Source organism: Bos indicus, chromosome 24 (assembly GCF_029378745.1).
Source record: "Bos indicus isolate NIAB-ARS_2022 breed Sahiwal x Tharparkar chromosome 24, NIAB-ARS_B.indTharparkar_mat_pri_1.0, whole genome shotgun sequence".
Lineage (NCBI taxonomy): Eukaryota > Metazoa > Chordata > Mammalia > Artiodactyla > Bovidae > Bos > Bos indicus.
In genome coordinates this window covers 10,571,643-10,596,323 of record NC_091783.1, presented here as the reverse complement: position 1 = coordinate 10,596,323, position 24,681 = coordinate 10,571,643, and the positions used below count along the sequence as shown (strand labels likewise).

General features: G+C 34.8%; 1 protein-coding gene across 1 annotated transcript in view; it reads right to left on the bottom strand.

Annotated features, from left to right (window-relative positions):
• Positions 1–24,681, bottom strand: part of CDH19 (cadherin 19) — an 80,679-nt gene that overhangs the window by 35,079 nt on the left and 20,919 nt on the right. The window contains exons 2-6 of the mRNA XM_070778687.1: positions 17,409–17,709; positions 13,840–14,134; positions 5,873–5,992; positions 2,838–3,002; positions 436–617 (exon numbers count right to left, since the gene is read on the bottom strand). Of these exons, the coding sequence (XP_070634788.1) occupies positions 436–617; positions 2,838–3,002; positions 5,873–5,992; positions 13,840–14,134; positions 17,409–17,603 (957 nt within the window). The 5' untranslated portion in view covers positions 17,604–17,709. The remainder of the gene's footprint in view (positions 1–435; positions 618–2,837; positions 3,003–5,872; positions 5,993–13,839; positions 14,135–17,408; positions 17,710–24,681) is intronic.

Genomic DNA, 24,681 nt, shown 5'->3' with positions numbered 1-24,681 from the left:
AATATATTTTTGAAGTTTGTCCTCTGTTTTAAAATCTTTTTCAAAAACTCTCCTACAGTGTAATTCAAGGAACTCCGTAATAACTCTCTCATCAGTTATATCTGAAATATATAGATAGAAATATAAAAAACTGAACTTTTTCTTAATTTTTTCAGAAGTACCTTGCACAAAACTGATAATTAGCTATTTTAAAATTATGCTTTGTAATTTATGCTAAAATGTAGGCAATATATGTTAATATTCTAAAAAATGAAACATCTTAGAAGTTTTTTAAAAGCACACATATCTTTCCTTTTTTCTGTAAACTATAAATCACAAGATCTTAATTTAATTACTTAATTGAAACAAACACTAATTGGTTACACAAAATAATTATATGTATTTCTGATTTGATTTTGCATTATTATGCAAAGCAAAAAAAATTAATGCATCTACCTTTTTTAGTATAATTATTCCTTCTTGGGTCTCATTATTGGTAATGACGTCAAATGTTCTTGAATCGTCTTCAATGCTATAGTCCATTTCTGCATTCTCTCCTATGTCTCTATCATATGCCATGATTTTTCCTATAGATGTCCCAACAGGTGCAGATTCAGAGACAGTCAAGCGGTATAAACCTTCAAAAACAAAATTCAGGATATTTTGCACAGATAATTAACATAAAGAACTTCCAAATATAGCACCCTCCTTTTATTTAATGTGCTATCAGAAAAAGCATACCCATTCTCACTAATTGCTTATTCTAAATACACCTCTCTCTCTCTCCCTTTATATTTTGCAGTCTAAACATCTCCCTCATATCTTTTTGAATATCTATTATTTTCTCTTTATTTTTTTTTTTTATTTTTTAAAAGTTTATTTATTTTTGGCTTTGCTGGATCTTTGTTGCTGCACATGGGCTTTCTCTACCACAGAGAGTGGGGACTTCTCTCTAGTTGCCATGTGAGAGCTTCATATCTTAGAAAGTTCTTTCAGCACTACATATAATTTCCAAATTTCTATACATATTTGTGTGTGTGTGTGCGTGTGTGTGTCTCTTAGCTACCCAATCATGTCCAACTCTTTTTGACCTCATGGGCTTTAGTCTGCCAGGCTCCTCTGCCTATGGGATTCTCCAGGGAAATTGATAGACATTTCCTTCTCCAGGGGATCTTCCTGACCCAAGGATGAAACCCTGGTTTCTTGCAGGCAGCTTCTTTATTTTCTGAGCTACCAGGGAAGCCCATTCATACTCATACCTTCTCACTATTCATGGATTTATTTTCTGTTGTATCCTTCAACAATGCCAAATTATATTTGATACAAAGTTTTTCAATATTACTCAGGCATTCTCTGATACCTAAAATTACCAATAAATATAAGTATGAATTAAAGAAGGTAGTGTCTAAAAGCAAATACTTGAGTTCTAAGTGTACTAGTTTGATTTAAGAGACTATGAACTTGGATTGCATTAACCATGGTTGAAATGAAATAGAAAGATGTGGAAGTGTGCATCCATAAAAAAGAATGAAATAAGAACATTTGCAGCAACATGGATGGACATGTAGATCATTATACTAAGTTGAGTATGTTGGAAAGAGAAAGACAGATACCGTATGCTATAACTTATATGTGGAATCTAAAATATGACACAAAGGAACTTATCTACAAAACAAAAACAGACTTACCGATATGGAGAACAGACTTGTGGTTGCCAAGTGGGATGGGGAGTGGGGGAAAGGATGGATTAGAAGTTCAGAACTAACATGTGAAAACTATTATACAGAGAATGGATAAACGAGTCCTACTGTAGAGCACAGGGAACTATATCCAATACCCTGTGATAAAAATAAAGGAAAAGAATATGAAGAAGAATGTATATATGTGCATAACTGAATCACTTAGCTGTATAATAGATATTAACACAACTTTGTAAATCAGTTATGAAAGTGAAAGTCACTAAGTCGTGTCCAACTCTTTGCAACCCCATGGATTGTAACCCATCAGGCTCCTCTGTCCATGTAATTCTCTAGGCCAGAATACTGGAGTGGGTAGCCATTCCCTTCTCCAGGGGATTTTCCTAAGTCAGGGATTGATTTCAGGTCTCCTGCATTGCAAGCGGATTCTCTACTATCTGAGCCACCAGGGAAGCCCAAAATATACATCAATAAAATAATTTTAAAAGAAACAAATGATGGAGCTGCAATAGTTGGTTGGTTGTGAAAAACCATGCAGGCATCAGATGATTCTATTCTTTTTATATAATGGCAGTTATATTTGAAATATATTGACACAAATAAAAATAAATAAGCTTCCTTTCTTTACTTTTCAGAAGTAACTTGCAAAAAACTTATTAAAGTTAGTCACTCATATATCATTTGTAATTTATGCTGAAATGTAAAAAATCATCAGGAATGATAACATCCTAAAGAATAAATCTTAAAATTAAAAAAAGGAGCACATTCAATATAATTTGTCTTTAAAGGGATTCTTGATTTCCTTAGAAGCACATAGCGAGTCACTACATAGACTGCCTTGTGAGATCTTTCTCTATTTTTAAGCAGGAGAAATGTCACTTTAAAATTGGTAATATTTCGCTGTTTTCAGGAAGCAAGAGTTTAAGTGTGCTACCATGTATCTGTCATTGTGGGGAAGTTAAAAGAATCATTTATTCGATTGCACAAATTAAAAATTGCCAACAAATTACTCTTGAGGAGAGAGTGACACTATCCCAAATCTGAAAGCAGATGCTTTAATACATTGCCAAATCAAGACTTAGTCTGTGCTGTTTCCCAAGACTTAGTCTGTGCTATTTCCCATACTTTCAAAAATCATTTGTTAGGGTACTTCTTACTTACTGTCTTTAAATATGGGTTTATTGTCATTGACATCAGAAAGTTTGATTAATACACTTGTTGTTCCAGACAGTGCTCCAGGCAGACCAATCATGTCTTTGGCTTGAATAATCACCCAGTACTCATCTTGCAGTTCTCTATCCATTTTAGAAGATATTCTTATTTTTCCTTTAAAAATGTAACAAAATACAATTAGTATTTCATAATTAACCATGGCTTCTCCCTAGTTAATTTCTTAAGAATTTGAACATAAGATCATTTGTTTGACACATTTTGAATCATTACAACGTGCCAGATGCTGCCCTGGAGATTAAAATATGAAAATAAACTATTCACCAACTCTGCTTAGAGTTTAGTCATCACAATACTAAGAGTAGTATATCCTTAATAAAATACTATGTTAAGATAAACCACAGGGAGAGAAGAAGAAAGTCTTATTTTTCTGCTTTCTTTTCTGACCTGATGCTAGGATGCTACAATTATCTGTTCTCCTAAACTTGGAAGGAGTTGATTTACTATAGATACATGTGTAAATTAAAATGCTAAATTTATGCAAAAAATACTGTGCACCTGTGATGTTAAAATCTATTTTGAGTCATAACATGTGAAGAAGGGCTGATTTTTGATTCACACTTACTCATAATCCACCAACAGAGATATTCAAACCCACACTGGACCATGAAATTGTTGTGTTAAGTGTCCACTTTCTATAAAATTATTCAATAAAAAGTTATTCATCATTGAGGAAACCAGGAGAAACTTAAGATGGTGCATAGGAGGCTGAAATGCAATCCTAAAGATTGGGGAACACATAATACAAATATAAGAAAGGGAATGGCTAATCGTCAACAACGTCTGGGCAAAGGTATTTATTAAAAATTGTGATACCTGAACAAAAATAAAAGAAGGATAAATCGGACCACACTCTCATGATATTTTAACTGTGGACTGGTGTTTCACAATTATATTCTAGTATATGGACAGGGAGGCCTGGCGTGCTGCGATTCATGGGGTCGCAAAGAGTCGGACACGACTAAGCGACTGATCTGATCTGATATGTAATCAATATGGAAACCACAGAATATATGAAACAGATGCTCCTACCGTCTTCCCTAGATGTGACTCAACAGAGAATCGTGTTTGCTATTAGCAAAGGTGAATAGTATTAGACCTTCTGAATTATATATCCAAAGGTGTAGAGACTGAGAGGAACACAAAGACCTTCACTTCCCATGTGTGGAGGCTTCAACTAACCCTGCCTACTTCCTTTTCTTTTCTTCTCACCTTCAAAATGAACAAATTTAAATATATTCCTAGATCCTCTTACACACTCCAAAACTTACCTCTTCTGTGTTTTGGCTTTCAATTGCCTTGCTGCTCACTCTACTGCTCCTCTGCTAATGAAATTAATTGCTTTAGCAGATTTGTTCAATATATAATATTTAAGAAGCCAGAGAGGAGTAGGAGAGAAAGACAAGGCTCGAAATGGCCAAGAAGATCGAGTGCCACCCAGCACACGTCTCCTCCACAGATAACCCACTTTCTGCTTTCCTCCTCTTCTGTTTTCTCACCCTGGTGCCTGGGTAGTCTAAGAGCTTCAACAGTTCCCCTTCTCAGGGATTTCCTGTACATTCTTCCTATAACCTGGAATGCCTTCCTCTCCTCACTTTGATCACAGGCTCAGCTCAGCATCCTGTTTTCAGTGCATTCTGCCTTGCCGGACAATATGAAATAGTGCTTACTTTCTTCTATTGAACCTTGTTTATTTTACTTCATGATATACACAAACTGAATGCATGCATTTATCAATATGCCAATGTTTAAAATTTATATTTAAATTCCAAGAGATAAGAATTCCTGTTGCTTCCTTTTTATTATTGTTTTTTTTTAAATATTGCAATGTTGTGTACAATGTAAACACAGTATGTTGTAAACACAACACCTGTTACATATTCGACCCTTCTCAACCAAGATCATGTAAGAGAAGGAAAACCTAATGTCTTAAGGCATCTATTCATTGCATGTATTAAAATAACTTTAACTTGTACATTCAGGATAATAAAAACTAGGTATTATTCTGGGAGAATTAAGAATATAGTCACTCAAATCATACTTTTCAAAATCTGATTCTCACAAGAGACCTGATTGATAAAAGCTGAGACATTTAGTATTTGCTAAATGAATGAATCAATAAAAAATGCTTAAAGACCCAACACATGCTTTAATTGCTTAAAGCTTTTCATGTCATCGAGATGGATATAATACTTGTCTCATTAACAACCATAGAATTTTACTCCTTTTGGCACTTGCCACATTTCTGGGTGGTTAGTTAGGTATTTATTTTTTTCGTCTTTAGAGACTATAAGCTTCTTTATGTGTATTTAATCTTTGCAGTGACCAAAGAAATCATACTTGTTAAATGACCAATGTTATTTAATTCTTATATGTTCAATAGATATAGAGAAATTTTTGTTTTATTTATTTTATAAAGTATTCAATTGATTAACAGAAATTGAAGAAGCAAGGGTAGAAAAATCAAATGCTATACTCATGTAAATCAAAAGTACATAAAATACAGAGTTATTATTTTTAAGTTTCCACACCCAGCCATAAAGTCAGGATTAACCTCACTCTGGCTGGGTGTACAGGTGGAACTCTGTGATTTTAATTTGCATTTCCATGATGACTAGTAAGCTTGCACAATTTTAATATGCTTGCAGGCTATCTTTGTATCAACTTTTTTGTCATTTGTTTGTAAATGTCTCTTTCCCATATTTTTAAAATGTAATAATCCTTAGGTATGCTCTATAGCCCATACACAAATCATTTGTGGTATGGATGTGAAAAATCTAATCTCCCAACCTTAGAAAAATCAGCTAAAAATAAAAATAATTAAATGCTTAAGATTACATTACAACCTCCTTGTTTATGGAAACATTTGGTCCACTTTACAACACATTTGTAGGCAGGGAATTTTTGCTCTGATGTTTGCCAACTTAGAATCATGTTGAATTGCACGTTATTTCATCCAGGAATACCTGTTGTTGGTTCAATGGAGAAATATGGTTGGCCTTGTAGTAAGCTGTACACGAGACGAGCATTATTGCCACTTGAAGGATCATCAGCATCACTTGCTGTCACCTGGATTACTAATGTTCCTGAAGAGAACATAAATAGTTACAAGAAATTAAGACTCTGATCTTTTTGAAAAATGGATCCTAGTTCTCTAAGATTCTTTCTTTAGCAAGAAAGACCTGCCCTCCTTTTTCTGAATTATGAAACAAACAAATATACTTTTGTTTAGACAAGAAAATATAACCTTATAAAAAATAGCCCTTATTCCCAAATACAATATAGAATTTTAAATGTGTAGATCTTATGCAACCTACATATTAAATAACCTAATAAAATATATAATTAAGGATTATTCAAATAATACTCCATTAGTGGAGTAATCAATGGGAGATTTAAAAGCAGTTTTTCTTCAAAAACCATATTGTAACCAGTTCTTCAAAAAATTATAGAATTTAAAAATATTAATAAATGTTATTAAAATAATCTTGACCTAGTGTCAAGCTGAAAATAAGCAGAATTATTTGGCTAACATCATTCCATTTAACAAAATGCCTACTTTAATGAATTTTCTTTTAAAGTGCAATGTAAAATCTACCAGCTTGATAAGGTAACCATTCTTAATCTAATTTAATAACAATCAATAAAATTCATGGGAAATAAATACTTGTATGTTTAAAATCAATGGTTAAATTAAATATCTTTATTTAATTGTGCTTTATAATGATTTTTATGTAAATATGGAATCTGGCATTATGAGTCTTGTTGAAAACACATATTTTTGTAGCTCTATGTTCTGTGTTTTTACTATGAAAATAATAAATGTAAAATAAATTAAGATGATACAAATTTGAGGCAGAACTTCTAAAATAAATTTAATAAAGTCTTGCTTTACTCTTACTCATAATTTGTAAATATCAGCTATAAAACTTAGAAGGACTTTAGGAATGGTCAATTCTAACATCACTTTAACTATCTGATTTTATTTTCTTCAGTTTCTGTCTTTCTTTTCTCCTGTTTCAGTTTTATTGACATAACATTTCATTAAATACAGATTAATTAACTTTAAAACCTTTAAATATTTTCTAAAGGTTTTTTTCTAAAAAAGTCAGTGGAGAGAAGTAAGCCTGTATACATTCTTAATCAGTAATTTAAAAACTGTAGAAATCTTCAAAAATAGTAAAGTAACATAAACAGTAATAATAAATAAGCACTGAAGCAATTGCTGCTGCTGCTGCTGCTAAGTCGCTTCAGTCATGTCCGATCTGTGTGACCCCATAGACAGCAGCCTACCAGGCTCCGCCATCCCTGGGATTCTCCAGGCAAGAACATTGGAGTGGGTTGCCATTTCCTTCTCCAATGCATGAAAGTGAAAAGTGAAAGCGAAGTCGCTCAGTTGTGTCCGACTCTTCGTGACCCCATGGACTACAGCCTACCAGGCTCCTCTGTCCATGGAATTCTCCAGGCAAAAGTACTGGAGTGGAGTGCCATTGCTTTCTCCCATTGAAGCAACTAAGAAATACAAATCATTTGATAATATTTTGTACATTTATGTTTTCTGTGAGGAATTGTCACGTATAAGAGAAATTGTACATTGACTCAAAGTTCAGTTCAGTCACTCAGTCGTGTCCGACTCTTGAGACCCAATGGACTGCACCTCGCCAGGCTTTCCTGTCCATCACCAACTCCCAGAGCCTACTCAAACTTATGCCCATCGCGTCGATGATGCCATCCAACTGTCTCATCCTCTGTTGTCCCCTTCTCCTCCTGCCCTCAATCTTCCCCAGCATTAGGGTCTTTTCCAAAGAGTTCATACTTCGCATCAGGTGCCGAAAGTACTGGAGCTTCATCTTCAGCATCAGTCCTTCCAATGAATATTCAAGACTGATTTCCTTTAGAATTGGCTGGTTGGATCTCCTTGCTGTCCAAGGGACTCTCAAGACTCTTCTCCAAAATCACAGTTCAAAAGTATCAATTCTTTGGCACTCAGCTTTCTTTATAGTCCAACTCGTACATCCATACATGACTGCTGGAAAAACCATAGCTTTGACTTGACAGATCTTTGTTGGCAAAGTGATGTCTCTGCTTTTTAATATGCTGTCTAGGTTGGTCATAACTTTTCTTCCAAGGAGCAAGCGTCTTTTAATTTCATGGCTGCAATCACCATCTGCAGTGATTTTCAGTTCATTTCAGTTGCTCAGTCATGTCCGACTCTTTGCAACCCCATGAATCGCAGCACACCAGGCCTCCCTGTCCATCACCAACTCCCAGAGTTCACTCGAACTCACGTCCATTGAGTAAGTGATGCCATACAGCCATCTCATCCTCTGTCATCCCCTTTTCCTCCTGCCCCCAATCCCTCCCAGCATCAGAGTCTTTTCCAATGAGTCAACTCTTCTCATGAGGTGGCCAAAGTACTGGAGTTTCAGTTTTAGCAATATTCCTTCCAAAGAAATCCAAGGGCTGATCTCCTTCAGAATGGACTGGTTGGATCTCCTTGCAGTCCAAGGGACTCTCAAGAGTCTTCTCCAACACCACAGTTCAAAAGTATCAATTCTTCAGCACTCAGCTTTCTTTACAGTCCAACTCTCACATCCATACATGACTACTGGAAAAACCATAGCCTTGACTAAATGGACCTTTGTCGGCAAAGTGATGTCTCTGCTTTTTAACATGCTGTCTAGGTTGGTCATAACTTTTCTTCCAAGGAGTAAGCGTCTTTAATTTCATGGCTGCAGTCACCATCTGCAGTGATTTTGGAGCCCCCAAAAAATAAAGTCTGACACTGTTTCCACTGTTTCCCCATCTATTTCCCATGAAGTGATAGGACCAGATGCCATGATCTTCGTTTTCTGAATGTTGAGCTTTAAGCCAACTTTTTCACTCTCCACTTTCACTTTCATCAAGAGGCTTTTTAACAGAAGCAGAAGCAGAAGATATTTAACAGAAGCAGAAGATATTAAGAAGAGGTGGCAAGAATACGCAGAAGAATTGTACAAAAAAGATCTTCACGACCAAGATAATCACGATGGTGTGATCACTCACCTAGAGCCAGACATCCTGGAATGTGAAGTCAAGCGGGCCTTAGAAAGCATCACTACTAACAAAGCTAGTGGAGGTGATGGAATTCCAGTTGAGCTATTTCAAATCCTGAAAGATGATGCTGTGAAAGTGCTGCACTCAATATGCCAGCAAATTTGGAAAACTCAGCAGTGGCCACAGGACTGGAAAAGGTCAGTCTTCATTCCAATCCCAAAGAAAGGCAATGCCAAAGAATGCTCAGACTACTGCACAATTGCACTCATCTCACATGCTAGTAAAGTAATGTTCAAAATTCTCCAAGCCAGGCTTCAGCAATACATGAACCGTGAACCTCCAGATGTTCAAGCTGGTTTTAGAAAAGGCAGAGGAACCAGAGAGCAGATTGCCAACATCCGCTGGATCATGGAAAAAGCAAGAGAGTTCCAGAAAAATATCTATTTCTGCTTTATTGACTATGCCAAAGCCTTTGACTGTGTGGATCACAATAAACTGTGGAAAAGGGAATACTAGACCACCTGATCTGCCTCTTGAGAAATTTGTATGCAGGTCAGGAAGCAACAGTTAGAACTGGACATGGAACAACAGACTGGTTCCAAATAGGAAAAGGAGTTCGTCAAGGCTGTATATTGTCACCCTGCAGTGATTTTGGAGCCCCCCAAAATACAGTTTGTTACTGTTTCCATTGTTTCCCCATCTATTAGTCATGAAGTGACGGGACTGCATGCCATGATCTTTTAAGCCAACTTTTCACCCTCCTCTTTCACTTTCAGCAAGAGGCTCTTTAGTTCTTCTTCACTTTCTGCCATAAGGCTGGTATCATCTGCATATATGAGGTTATCGGTATTTCTCCTGGCAATCCTGATTCTAGCTTGTGCTTCATCCAGCCCAGTATTTTGCATGATGTACTCTGCATATAATTTAAATAAGCAGGGGGAAAATATACAGCCTTGACGTACTCCTTTCCCTATTTGGAACCAGTCTATTGTTCCATGTCCACTTTTAACTGTTGCTTCTTGACCTGCATACAGATTTCTCAGGAGGCAGGTGAGGTGGTCTGGCATTCCCATCTCCTGAAGAATTTTCCACAGTTTGTTGTGATTCACACAGTCAGACGTTTTGCTGTAGTCAATAAAGCAAAAGTAGATGTTTTTCTGGAACTCTCTTGCTTTTTTGATGATCCAGCAGATGTTGGCAATTTGATCTCTGGTTCCACTGCCTTTTCTAAATCCAGCTTGAACATCTGGAAGCTCCTGGCTCACATTCTGTTGTATCCTGGCTTGGAGAATTTTGAGTATTACTTTGCTAGCGAATGAGATGAGTGCAATTGTGTAGTGGTTTGAACATTCTTTGGCATTACCTTTCTTTGGGATTGGAGTGAAAACTGACATTTTCCAGTCCTGTGGCCACTGGTAAATTTTCCAGATTTGCTGCCTTATTGAGTGCAGTGCTTTCACAGCATCATCTTTTAGGTTTTGAAATAGCTCAACTGGAATTCCATCACCTCCACTAGCTTTGTTACTAGTGATGCTTCCTAAGGCCCACTTGACTTTGTATTCCAGGATGTCTGGCTCTAGTTGAGTGATCACACCATCATGGTTATCTGGGTCATGAAGAGCTTGCAGTTAGGAATGTTATACAGTACATAGAATGTTGACAAAATCACCACGAGGCCAATGATGTGTCTTTCATGGAAACAATCAATGATTGTTTCAAGTGTCCCTTTCCTTATAATACCAGTAAAGATAGATAACAGACACTTGGTGGTTGAGTATCATCTTTAATTTGTATTAGTCAATCAGTGTATGAAGCATGGTATATGTCATTATATATAATCTAACCTGTTTAGCCTCTATTTATTCTATTGATCATTTTAATGTACTCTCACTAAAACTGATAAGGTTGACTCTACAACATTAATAAGTCAAAAATTAAATTATATTAGAAATAAATATATTTCTAAAGCATAAATGATCTATATGTACATTAATGAAAGATATCTTGTGCAGACTTTTTTAACCTGAAGTATATCAGGATACCCTTCATCCACATTTGCATCATTTGATCAGTTTCTCAGATTAACTGTATTTTATCATATAGCCCCCATTCAGATTTAATCATGTCTTAAAAAGAACTGCATTCACGGCCCATGTGTCTCACACATTATGAAAGAAACTGGAAGTAAAACAACAGATGTCTACAAAATTCACTCTGGCTTATTGTAATGCAAGAATTAATATTTTTTCAAAAATTAAAAATCAATGACAAATGCTTCTAGTACAAGTTGTAAATATATATATAGGTTTGAGTAGGGCGGTCCTGGGTAGAACTGGAGAGCTGATCACCCTGCTTAGAACCACTGTGACAATGCAGAATGATCATGAAAATTTTGTGCTAAGGGAAGGAGCAATAACCCAAAACCTGTATATGTGTACACTGAATTCTCTCACCCTTAATTCCTATTCTTCCATCTTATGACACCATCCTGTCATTAGAATTGGGTAATTTGTGGCAACTCTTAAAAAATTAAATTGAATAACTTCTTAAAGTTCAATTAGCAAGGAATGTATACCAGAGCGAGGGAAAGCCTTCACTTGGTGACTGAAAGAGCTAAAGGTCACTGAATTTCTGAGTTGTCATCAAGCTTGATCACAGATGACCAAACTATTTGCAAATGCAAAGAGCCAATGATTGGACTCTTGAAGTCTAAAGCACTCTTAAATTTATTTTTATCTATCCTGTTATGCGAAGAAAGTATAATTATAAAATATCATTTTCTTAGATTTTAATAAGAGCAATTTCTCAGTTTACTTCTTCCTTTAATAAATTTACAACGTAGCATGTAATATAATAACCTGTGTCTCTTATGTCCCCAGCATTGGCAGGAAGGTTCTTTACCACTCTGCCACCTGGGAAGCACAGTTTATAACAATAAAATATGTAATATAGTAAGTCTGCATTCTATCCATTACATTGATAGTTGATGTTGTTTTCCTATATTATCCTTTAGAGATTTTCTCCAATATGGAAAATTTAAATCAACTTTGTGTTCTGAACAGCCTCTTAATCTTAAAGGTAGTCTTTGCAAAGGACTTTATGAAAATAAAACTTAAGATGATATTTGACTTTGCCCACTTTATCAGACATATCATCTTGTAAAAACTTATTTTGTGTATGTAAACTTACATGTAAATGTGTTCAAATCCTTGAAAAAAAAAATCACTCTTCTCTGTTGATTTTATTCAACCTCACAGCAGCTTCCATGCAGTTGGAGGATCTCTTCTTTTGCAACATCGCTTCTCATGTCTTTCTTTTCTTACATGACTGTCTAATTCCACTGATTCTCCTTCACCAGTCAACTCCTTTATATCTAGCAGTTTGGTCACCCTGTATCTTTTCCTTTTCCCTACCTACATTCTTCACCAAGGAGATCTTAACCATTGCCATTCCCTCTGCAGCTCTCCTCACTGTGCCATGGGAATTTTTTTCCCAGAACATGGCATGGCTGGCCTCTTTGGATCACTTTCTTTAAATATTACCTCCTAAATGACCCCGCTTTGTCCAGTCAATTAGCCATCATCGTATTTTGCTCATACTTAACAGTTTAATAGCATATAAGGTCAAATATTACCTGGCTTCTTTAAAATAGTTGCTTACAGTTTGTACGCCATCATTAAAATATAAGCTCTGTTAACTAGCAATTACTTCATATGTTTCCTTTACAATCAAATCCCTAGTCTCACAAAAAATTCCTAGAACATGTTTGATCTATAACATATGTTTGCTGAAGAAGGAAAAGAAAAGAGCTAGGAGGAAAAGGAGGAGGAGGATGAGAAGGATGGAAGGAGAAAAAGAAATATATCACTGCCTAGTGATCAGACAGGACAATATTAATTCATCATTTATATCTAAGGATAATTGGCCTTGATATATATTACACAGCTAAATTTGTTTATGCTGGTGTTAAAAATCTATGTTCTGAATACATGTAGAAATGGGTCTTTAAATTGCTAGTTGTTAAAGAGTGAAGAATCCGGAAAGTATATATGGAATTTACATTTTTAGACATGCTGGATAATGAATCTAATGTTCAGATAAGGCAGTTTTAAAGCACCTTAGCATAATTTTAAAAATCATCTTTATTGAATCACACATAAATTCAAGTTTATCACAATTAGATACATTTTATGAAGTAAAATTTATATACTATTTGTTGTTTTGTTACAATTTTCTGACAAAGAAAGAGTGGATAAATTTTGTATGATTGTATGATAATTTTCCCCATTTGGAAACAAGTCTGGTTTCCAAGGCAGTCAATTATTATATCTCATGGAAAGCATTTTCCTTTACAAGTATTTATACTTAAAGTATTTATTAAAGTGATATTGGGTTTGAAAAAGAAATTAAAAATGGATGAGGCTACACAAATATCTTCAACTGTTTTGTTTTTCGTTTTCACGATCCCTTGTTTGGATGAAATATAGATTTTTTTGTCTTATAAAATGGTTTCTCCTATTTTTAAATGGAGATGATCTTATATGTTTTTTTGAGATTCAAAAATATAGTTTATTTTGGAAAGTAAATTCTTATATTGAAGAAAGTAATAAGTGAACAAGTTAAAGAATTTCATGTATCACTGAAACATGTTTAACCATTCTTTATTGAAGACTGAAATTATATTTTAACAAGACAAATTACCTAATAATAAATAGTATCATTGCTTATAAAATGCTACTGTATAGTCAAATTTTTCAAGTATTTTACTTAACAGATTTGCAGAAGGAAGTACCCAGGTAGAACTTTAAATAATTCATGTTCAAAACATATGCTTGAAATTTTAAATCTGTTTTCATTGTTAACAGGTACATCTTTGATGTAAATTAATATGCAATACCTTCTGGAGACATCTCTGGTACAATGGCCTCATAAGGTTCATCTAGGAATTTTGGTTCATTGTCATTGATATCCGACACTCTGATGACAAACTCAGACTCAGGTTCCACAGCCCTTCCAGTAGTGGTGTCGATTACCTGGGCTCTGAGAGTGTAGAGGGACCGTTCCTCTCTATCAAGCTTCTGTACAGCATAAATGTCACCTGTTCTTTCATCAATAACAAAAAGACTTTCAGCTCCAACTCCCAAAAGCTTGTACTGGAAAGAGTTGTTTCCATTGTCTAAATCAGATCTTAGCTGCAAGTGCAAAGAGAGATAATTTACTATCTAGATATGTTAAGATAGATATATTTTAACTGTTTCATTTTCATGTTTGTTAATTATTCTCCAAACTAACAACTTCATATAATTCCCATATTGTATTAAATGAGGTGAAATGTTAAATTTAAGATTAAAATCTATCACCAAGAAATTTCACTGTAAAGCAGTATACAAATTTTATTAGTCTAAATAGATGATTCCAATTAGAAACTATAATGATTGAAAAACAAAGTCTCTTTTATACATTATGCACAACACAGTCGGTTCATGTTTACTCAGATGATTACATTTTTAGTCATTAAAACCATAATCTCAAATATTTATATTAGATCGGGATCTAGAGACAGTTAAAGAGATAATGACTTACATAAATTTAAATAGTGATGTTCTATCTCTAGGCTAAAAACACATAGAAGACATGGAAATATTAGTAAGAAAATTAGGGAGCATGTTGAGACTATGATAATAATCTCAATCATCCATAAAATCTGAAAATTGCTTTATATTAGTTTTTTCAATTAATCCTCATACTAATATTGTGAAATATATATTGTTGATTTAATAAATGCTTTGAATAGAGAAGAGAAGTAAGATTTAAAAATATAAAAACTTCCACAGAGTTGTATGGTTTGGGTGTCGAATTATGATTTGGACCAAAGCCCTGTTTGACCCCAGACCCTCGCCTACACAGCCCCTCCCCTCTTACAAATCACTATGTAACATGGTCTTTTAGTCCTCAAATTTAAGCCAGATTAGATCTAATTCTTTCTTTCCAATATAGTCCACTTAATTCTCAAATATACTTATTTTTTGGCTCTCACTAAATAGCTTATTCATCATAGTGTTAATGGAATTTTGAATTTTATATATTAAAAAGGGTTATTATATAGATAATACTACATGATTTTTCATATCTAACTTATTTTACATTAAGAGAAGAAGCATTAGACAGGAACCTCCTAATTATCGTGAATCCATGGTTTTCTTGATTCTTTATTCATATTTCAATTTATGAATGTGTGTGTGTGCTCAGTCATGTATGACTCCTTGTGACCTCATGGAATATAGCCCACCAGGTTCCTCTGTCTATCTTATTCCAGGCAAGAATACTGGTGTGTGCATGTTCTCCTCTGTATATGGAATTTTCCAGGCAAGTATACTGGTGTGGTTTGCTATTTCCTCCTCCAGGGGATCTTCCTGACCCAGGGATCGAACTCACATCTCCTGCATTGTCAGGGGGGTTCTTTACCACTGTGCCAGCGGGGGAGCACTATTTATGAATATGCCCTTCTTCAAAGTAAGAGCTTCTCTGAAAATTTATATGGTTAACCAATAGACACAAGCTTAATTTCATAATTTTTCTGACAGCTCAAGGTACAATGTGTCATTATTCTGGACTAATTAATACATTTTTCTATGTGGGGAGAATATCTCAAGATATCAAAATGAACAATTTAATATTATAATGCTGTCTTGAATCATTGTTTTACAATAAAAGAAACAAATTGGAAATAATGAAAAAACAATTACAGCTTTTAAATTTTAAAGTCCTTTATTATTCATAAAAGTGAAGTCCACATGCCCTAATGATAAGAAATTAAGGAAAACAAATGTATTTTCTAAAATAAGTATTAGAAGTGAGAAGAATCACAGCCCCTGGTTTCCAATATCATTTCAATATACTTTGAATATCAGGATGAAGGAAAGTCAGATTTAGTTACGAATAAATGCATTTCTAGTATATTCAGTTTAATTGTCATAGATCAGTGAGCTCGATCTTTTTAGGATTCAGATTTAATTTAAAAAACCATAATTTCAACATCTTCCTATTTATGTCACAAAATGCATGTTAAACACATTTCAATTTCATGATTATACATTTTCTATATTTCCATTCAAAACCATTTTTTCAATTATGTATTTACTATCAATTTGGCAAACCAATATGATGAAATCTTTACTTAATTGTGCTTCCAAATTTTAACTCCTTTTAATAAATTGATCAAAAACAAAGTGATTTTGGACATATCAGCTACATTGTCTTTTTACCAGCTCTGTCACTACAACATGTAAATATTCACTATTACTCTCTTTTAAATAGTTACCTGTATGCTGTTTAAGCCCAATGAGGTTGTTTAGAGGAAAGATATCTGTTAGAATACTTTCATAAATATTTTTACAGAATGAAAAACAAAGCTAAATGCTATATGAAAGGAGGAAATAAAAGTTATCTGTAGTGAGCAGAAGCAAAAAAAGAAACAAGAAAATGTGAATTAATCACATCACTAGTCCTCATTCTGATTGCACTGTTGTACTTCCCTTAGAGCCTTACCACTAAAAGTCAAAAAAGGCATGAGAAATATTACTTACACCAGATACACACACACACACACACCAATGACTGAAATTGGCCTAAAGTCCTAACCGAGGTCATTGGTTGAATGTACTCATATATTTGGCTGATGGGCTAGATGAACTCATGCGGAATCCAGACAACACACTAACACAGAAGTTCTCCTGAAAGGGCTAGAAGGAGGGAGTTAATGAATTTTGAGTGCTTCACCCTTTGGGCCCAATTAAATTTTAGTGCTAGTTAATTAGCGGTTAAACTTATTTGAGTTCATTCATCCAGAGAAAGAGCCTTACAGAGAAGAAGGACATGATATTATAATTACCTCTGTTTAAAGAAAATCAAATAAGAATAAAAACTGAAAACATGAATAGGAAATGTTTTGTGTCATTAAGGACATTTTCTTAAAATGTTTTTATAGAGAAGTGAAATAATTATTCATTTTACTTCAACTTCACTAATCAAATGAAGTGTGTAGGTTCTTGAAGCTACATGACTGTAAAAGGATTTGGTATTAATCTATTTCATTAAAAATTAATGAGCGGTAAATCAACACCCACTTAGCATAATGGAAAATTCGGCTAAATACTGTTGGTAAACATTACTGTTGCTTTGATCCATTACCAAAAATAACACCATCAGATTTCCAGATGTTGATAAATGCTGCATTTTCACATGAGAGACCAAAGTGAAATTTGAAAGGCAGAGCTTTCCTTCTTCTTCAAGTTTTGAGAATATTTCAGGCGTTTGCAAATATGAAACAATCAGTTATGCTGTTGTTTGAGCCTTTCTAATAGTTCCACTGAGAAAATGAAAAATTCATCAAATACTGAAGCCTCCTCAACTCATTCGATTACATTTACAAGGTTATTTCCAGTAGCACTTTCAGAAAATCAGTACCTGGCCAATGTGATGTCTGGTCTTATTCATTTCCTCTGGTACAAAAAACTGGTTCCACATCCAGCCACGCCTGATTCTCAAATGAGATCCCGCTGGGTGCCTCACCTCCTCTGTTTTAGAGTTTTCTGCTGCTATAATGCAAGGCCATAGGAGAGGAATTCCCAACATAAAAGGCAGCAATAACCAACAATTCATTTTGCTCTGGATTCCAACTGGTACTCTTCAGGGGAACTAGTGTGCTGCAAACAAAACTCTTAAGCTCTCTTGTAATATTTTCAACTCTTACGTATCTTCCATATTCCTAGAGAACAGAATAAAACAATATTTTGACATGTAAAAAATAACACTCTGTGGGAGAAAGTGAGGGTGGGATGATGTGAGAGAATAGTTTTGAAGCCTGTATATTATCATATGTGAAATGGATCGCCAGTCCAGGTTCGATGCATGAGGCAGGGCGCTCAGGGCTGGTGCGCTGGGATGACCCTGAGGGATGGGATGGGGAGGGAGGTGGGAGGGGGGTTCAGGATGGGGAACACGTGTATACCCATGGCTGATTCATATCAATGTAGGGCAAAAACAACTACAATATTGTAAAGTAATTAGCCTCCAATTAAAATAAGTAAATAAATAAATAAATTCTCCTGAATCACCTAAAAACAAAACACTTTCTCACAGAATTATTGAAGGCAGGATAAAACTTTTGCATCTGTAAAAATGGGACAAAATATGCATTTATTTTCCGGGTAAGCTAGTTAATCATATTTTGTAGAAATAATTTGAATGGAACAATTACAAATTTCTGCTTAGTTATTGTCATAAATCTGCCTGAAGGTGGAAAAGTTGCCCTACCAATCTCCTTGACAGATAACCGGCACTGATAAATTTTTAAAAGTTTAACTCGCTTACTTTTTTCTATTTCAGTAAAACTCAAACTCCATTAAATCAACTATCAAACCAGGTGAAATGTGACATTTCTCTTTTTCAATAGAAATGTTTTTTCATTCAGTTTCTCAAATTATGATACTTTACATAGCTAATTAAATAGAAAAAAAAAAGAGAAAATTCAGCTTAAGACCTGGGGAACTTAAAATTTTATACTGATTCATAATATTGATGTTATCAAATACTTTGTGAATAGAAACTCTAAGATATTTTTATATTGCAAATATATACCAAAGAAATGTTTTTCATCTTAACAAAGAAACAAAACCATTTATAGAAAATAAAATACAAATTACAGTGCTTGGGTAACATGGCTGAATGTTTATAATAAGTAAAATGGAGATGAAAGCTATCTTTCAGTATTTAAATAGAAGGTGAGGGTGGGATGATTTGAGAGAATAGCATTGAAACATGTATATTATCATATGTGAAACAGATCACCAGTCCAGGTTCGATGTATGAGACAGGGAGCTCAGGGCGGGGGGCATTGGGATGACCCAGAGGGATGGAATGGGGAGGGAGGTAGGAGGAGGTTCAGGATGGGGAACACGTGTACACCCATGGCTGATTCATGTCACTATATGGCAAAAACCAATAAATATTGTAAAGTAATTAGCCTCCAACTAAAATAAATAAATTTAAAAAAATGAATAAAAAAAATTAAGACACACAAACAAGCTAGAGACTTTTCCATTTAGAACTTTCCGTTTACCTGACACTGTTCATACCAACTCTCCAGGACATGACTGGTAATTCCCAGCTTTAAATGAAACAGAATAACTTTGCATTTCCCATATTTATATAGTCTCCATATAACCAAATTGGATTTGTATGGGATTCAGTTCAGTTCAGTTCAGTTCAGTCACTCAGTCGTGTCCAACTCTTTGCGACCCCATGAATCACAGCATGCCAGGCCTCCGTGTCCATCACCAACTCCTGGAGTTCACTCAGACTCATGTCCATCGAGTCAGTGATGCCATCCAGCCGTCTCATTCTCTATCGTTCCCTTTTCCTCCTGCCCCCAATCCCTCCCAGCATCAGGGTCTTTTCCATTGAGTCAACTCTTCACATAAGGTGGCCAAAGTACTGGAGTTTCAGCTTTAGCATCATTCCTTTCAAAGAAATCACAGGGCTGATCTCCTTCAGAATGGACTGGTTGGATCTCCTTGCAGTCCAAGGGACTTTCAAGAGTCTTCTCCAGCACAACAGTTCAAAAGCATCAATTCTTCGGCATTCAGCTTTCTTCACAGTCCAACTTTCACATCCATACATGACCACTGGAAAAACCATAGCCTTGACTAGACGAACCTTTGTTGGCAAAGTAATGTCTCTGCTTTTGAATATGCTGTCTAGGTTGGTCATAACTTTCCTTCCAAGGAGTAAATGTCTTTTAATTTCATAGCTGGAGTCACCATCTGCAGTGATTTTGGAGCCCCCAAAAATAAAGTCTGACACTGTTTCCACTGTTTCCCCATCTACTTCCCATAAAGTGATGGGACCAGATGCCATGATCTTCGTTTTCTGAATGTTGAGCTTGAAGCCAACCTTTTCACTCTCCTCTTTCACTTTCATCAAGAGGCTTTTTAGTTCCTCTTCACTTTCTGCCATAAGGGTGGTGTCATCTGCATATCTGAGGTTATTGATATTTCTCCCAGCAATCTTGATTCCAGCTTGTGCTTCTTCCAGCCCAGCATTCCTCATGATGTACTCTGCATAGAAGTTAAATAAGCAGGGTGACAATATACAGCCTTGACGTACTCCTTTTCCTATTTGGAACCAGTCTCTTGTTTGGGATTAAGGAAAAAAAACCCCTGAAGAAGGAAATGGCAACCAACTCCAGTATTGTTGCCTGGAGAATCCCATGGAGAAAGGAGTCTGGTAGGCTACAGTCCACGGGGTCACAAAAATCTGGACATGACTGAGCGACTTCACTTTCACTTTCACTTTCAAGGAAGAAAAATAGTTTTGTCAGATTTAACAGTGCCCTAATCAACAGAAAAGTCATAAAATCTTTTTGAGTTAGGAGTTTTTCATATGACCTTGTTTGAATTTTCTCCACATATCTGTGATTGTCCCTGACAGATTTCTTAGGTCTTTGACTCCTGTTAGTAAGAGTGTTAAAAAAAGCTAATTATAAAGGACATACTGTTGTTAATGGGAATTCCATGGTTCCTCTCTAATTCCTTCAAGAAGATATATTCTTTGTTGTTTACTTAATGAAAATCAAGAAAAAAATTCACCTGAGGTAAAAATTAAAGATTAATTTTACCCTTATGTTCAATATTTGAAATTTTAATTATGTCTATTGCTTAGAAATGGATAAAATGCATATTTCTGATAGCAATGAAAAATGAAAACATTTGGAACAAGTACAGTTTTCTTTATGAAAAGATATTTTGTATAAATTTGGAAAACTATCACTAGCAGTGATATGTATTACAATGAGGTGGATGAAACTGGAGCCTATTATACAGAGTGAAGTAAGCCAGAAAGAAAAACACCAATACAGTATAGTAACGCATATATATGGAATTTAGAAAGATGGTAATGACAACCCTGTATGTGAGACAGCAAAAGAGACACAGATGTATAGAACAGTCTTTTGGACTCTGTGGGAGAGGGAGGGGGGGATGATTTGGGAGAATGGCATTAAAACATGTATAATATCATATAAAAAACAAATCGCCAGTCCAGGTTCGATGCAGGATACAGGAAGCTTGGGGCTGGTGTACTTGGATGACCCAGAGGGATGGTATGGGGCGGGAGGTGGGGGGGGTTCAGGATGGGGAACACGTGTACACCCGTGGTGGACGCATGTTGATGTATGGCAAAACCAATACAATATTGTAAAGTAAAAAATAAATAAATAAAAAAATTAAAAAATAAAATGTCAGGTAAATACCATCATAGTTAACTTTATATTATGATATCTTCATACATTTAAGCATAGAATAGTATAACAAACACCATCATTTAGGTTCAAAATTATCAAGACATGATCAGTCTTGCTTAATCTGTATACACACCTATTTCCTGATATTAAAAACAATTTGAAATGTCTATCATTTTAATGATTCATTACACACACAAGCAAACTTGGACACACATGGCATATATATATATATGTGTGTGTGTGTGTGTGTGTGTGTGTGTGTGTATGTATGTACCCTTTTTAAAAATCAAAATTGACTACTAAAAATTAAGAATGTCTTCAATACAATCAAATATTCAAACAATACTCAAAGTAAAATTATTTAAACATATTTGAGTCAAGATTCAGCTATTTCCACACCATGTAGTTTGTTGAGACATTTGTTACATCTCAGTTAATCCACAAGACTCATCACTCTAAATTTAACTTTTCTTTCCATTTATGTGTTGAGAAAAGTTATTGATCTTATGGATTTTCGCACATTATGGATTTTTCTGACTGCATCCCCACAGTGTGGTTTAATGTGCTTCTTTATTTACTTTAAATTAGTAGAATCTTGATTAGATGCAATTTTACATATTTGTCAACAATACTCATAACTGATACTCTACATTTCATATTGCTTCATATCTGAAGGCAAACAGTTCTTACTTTTGTCATATTTTATTTCCAGTCTTGATGTGTTCTTGTTCCTAAGTTTCATTATTAGCTTCATGTACTGGCACTTGAATCATTTATTATGAATTTCCTCATCACTCTTCCTTTTAAAGTTTTGCCAGTTATTGATGATAACTGTCTAAATCAAATATTTTAGTGATCACATAAAGAAACACAACAAAGAACGAAAAAAAAAAAGAAACTCCTAGAACTGAATGATGTAATATTTAAAATCAAAATGGTTATATCAAAAGATCAAACATTATAAAAGAAAATACCATTGATTTTAAATATTATTTTTTAAATTATTCAAATTAAAGTAGAGAGATAATAGCAGCAGCAGAAAAAATGATTTTTAACAATAAAGAGAATTTCAATAACTATAGAACAATTTCAAGTAGTATAACATCTATATCATTGGAGTCCAAAAGAGAAAGGAGAGAAAATAATAATAACCAATGGTTTTTCAAATGTGCAGAACAATATCACATTTAAAAAGACACTCAACAAACAAGTAAGAGAAAAATCATGTTATTGTAAAATTACTAAAAATAAAATGTTAGGATAAAAAGGGAAACAATGAGAATGTCCATTAAATGCTCATCAGAAATAACTGATGAAAAGAGAGTGACACATATAAAGTTCTGAGAGAAAATCCTTCAACCTATAATTATATATCCTTCAAAATCAAGGTAATATAAAACACATTAGAATTAATCAACAGCACAACTGCACTGTAAAACTATTAACTGGAAACTCTTCAGAATGAAGGACATGTGGACCAACATAAAATAACGAATTAGAAGGAAATATTAAATATGTATAGTAAATATAAAAGGCTATTTTGTATTTTTATTGATACTTTAAAATATCTACTATTTAAATTAATAACAATATTACAGGGTATATAACATGTAGAATAAAATCAATGCTGATAATGATGAAAATAAAGGGATGTGGGAAATTACACTATTATTCAACTTCTTGCATTATAGATAAAGTGATGTAGCAATTGCTCACGTAGGCTGCTGTGAGAAATGATGGATGCACACCAAATTCACCAGAGCAATCACTAAAAATAAACAAAATGCCGTATCATGTGACGAAGAAAGGGAAAGTAAGATTCTAGAAATTTTTATTAGTGCAATAATAAACAGGAGACTGCAGGAGAAGAAGTAAACTCAAGATTGTATAGCAAATTCAACCCAATAAGTCACTGCAGTAAAATGAGATTAATAAAACACTACAAATAACATGCAGTGTTTGTCAGTTTGGAATTTAAAAACTTAACCCAACAAAGTACTAAACAAATCATGTAATTATAAATACACAGATAGGTTGTAAGGACAAGGAGGAGAAAAATGTACCATAAAATAATAATCATGTTAGCTGAAATGATGTATCAGTATCTCAGAAACAAGACCTCAAGATAAGAAGTATATCATCTGACATAACAAGAGCATTTATAAAGATTATAAAAGGAAATTTATCAAATAGGCCTAACATTCCCGAACATAAGTGAATTTAATATCAGAGCTTTGGAATACATGAAGCAAATATCAATAGAACTAAGAAGTAAATAGTTATAATTGTGGAGTAGTTAACACTGACCTCCTCTATTGAAATGTGAATTGAACAATAAAAATCCCTGAAAATTAAAAGCACAGTCAATCAACATAAAATAATTAAGACTATAGATTGCAGTACCAAATGGGATATAGTTTTCATGCACTGCTGGTGAGAATGGAAGCTGGCACAACCGGTGTAGAAAACAGGTTTTTAAGTTAAAAACTTAAATATACACCAGCCATATGAGCCAGCAATTCTATTCTCAGATATTTGCTCCAGATGAATAAAATTACACGTCCATGCAAAGATATTTATCAGAATGTTTAAAGCAGATTTATTTAAAATAGCCCAAATGACTACAAATCAAATGCCTAGCAACAATTCAATGTATTAAGCGTGGTACATCCACGGGGTGTAATCGTGCTCAGTAGTAAAAATAAATGAACTATTGATGCACAAAGTAATATCCCCAATAGTTATGCTGAATGAAAGAAGCTTGACAAAAGATAATTCAGATTGTATGTTTCCATCTGTATATAATTCTAGAAAATTCAAACCTATTACAATGACAGAAAACAGGTAAGTTCTTGAGAGATCATGGAGCTGGAGGAGAAGAAGAAGCAGGGAATACCAAGGGTCTTATGAGAAAATCCGGGGAAGGCAATGGCACCCCACTCCAGTACTTTTGCCTGGAGAATCCCATGGATGGCGGAGCCTGGTGGGCTGCAGTCCATGGGGTCGCGAAGAGTCGGACACGACTGAGCCACTTCGCTTTCACTTTTCACTTTCATGCATTGGAGAAGGAAATGGCAACCCACTCCAGTGTTCTTGCCTGGAGAATCCCAGGGACGGGGGAGCCTGGTGGCTGCTGTCTATGGGGTCACACAGAGTCGGACACGACTGAAGTGACTTAGCATAGCGTAAGAGAAAATCGAGAAGTGATGGCTTTATTATCTTGACTGTGATGATGGTCTCACAGAAGTATAAATATGCCAAAGAAACCCACATCAATTTGAATATGTGTGGTTTGTTCTGTCAGTTATCCCTCACTGAAAGTGAAAGTGAAACTGAAGCCTCTCAGTCGTGTCCGACTCTTTGCTACACCATGGACTGTAGCCTACCAGGCTCCGCGGTCCATGGGATTTTCCAGGCAAGAATGCTGGAGTGGGCTGC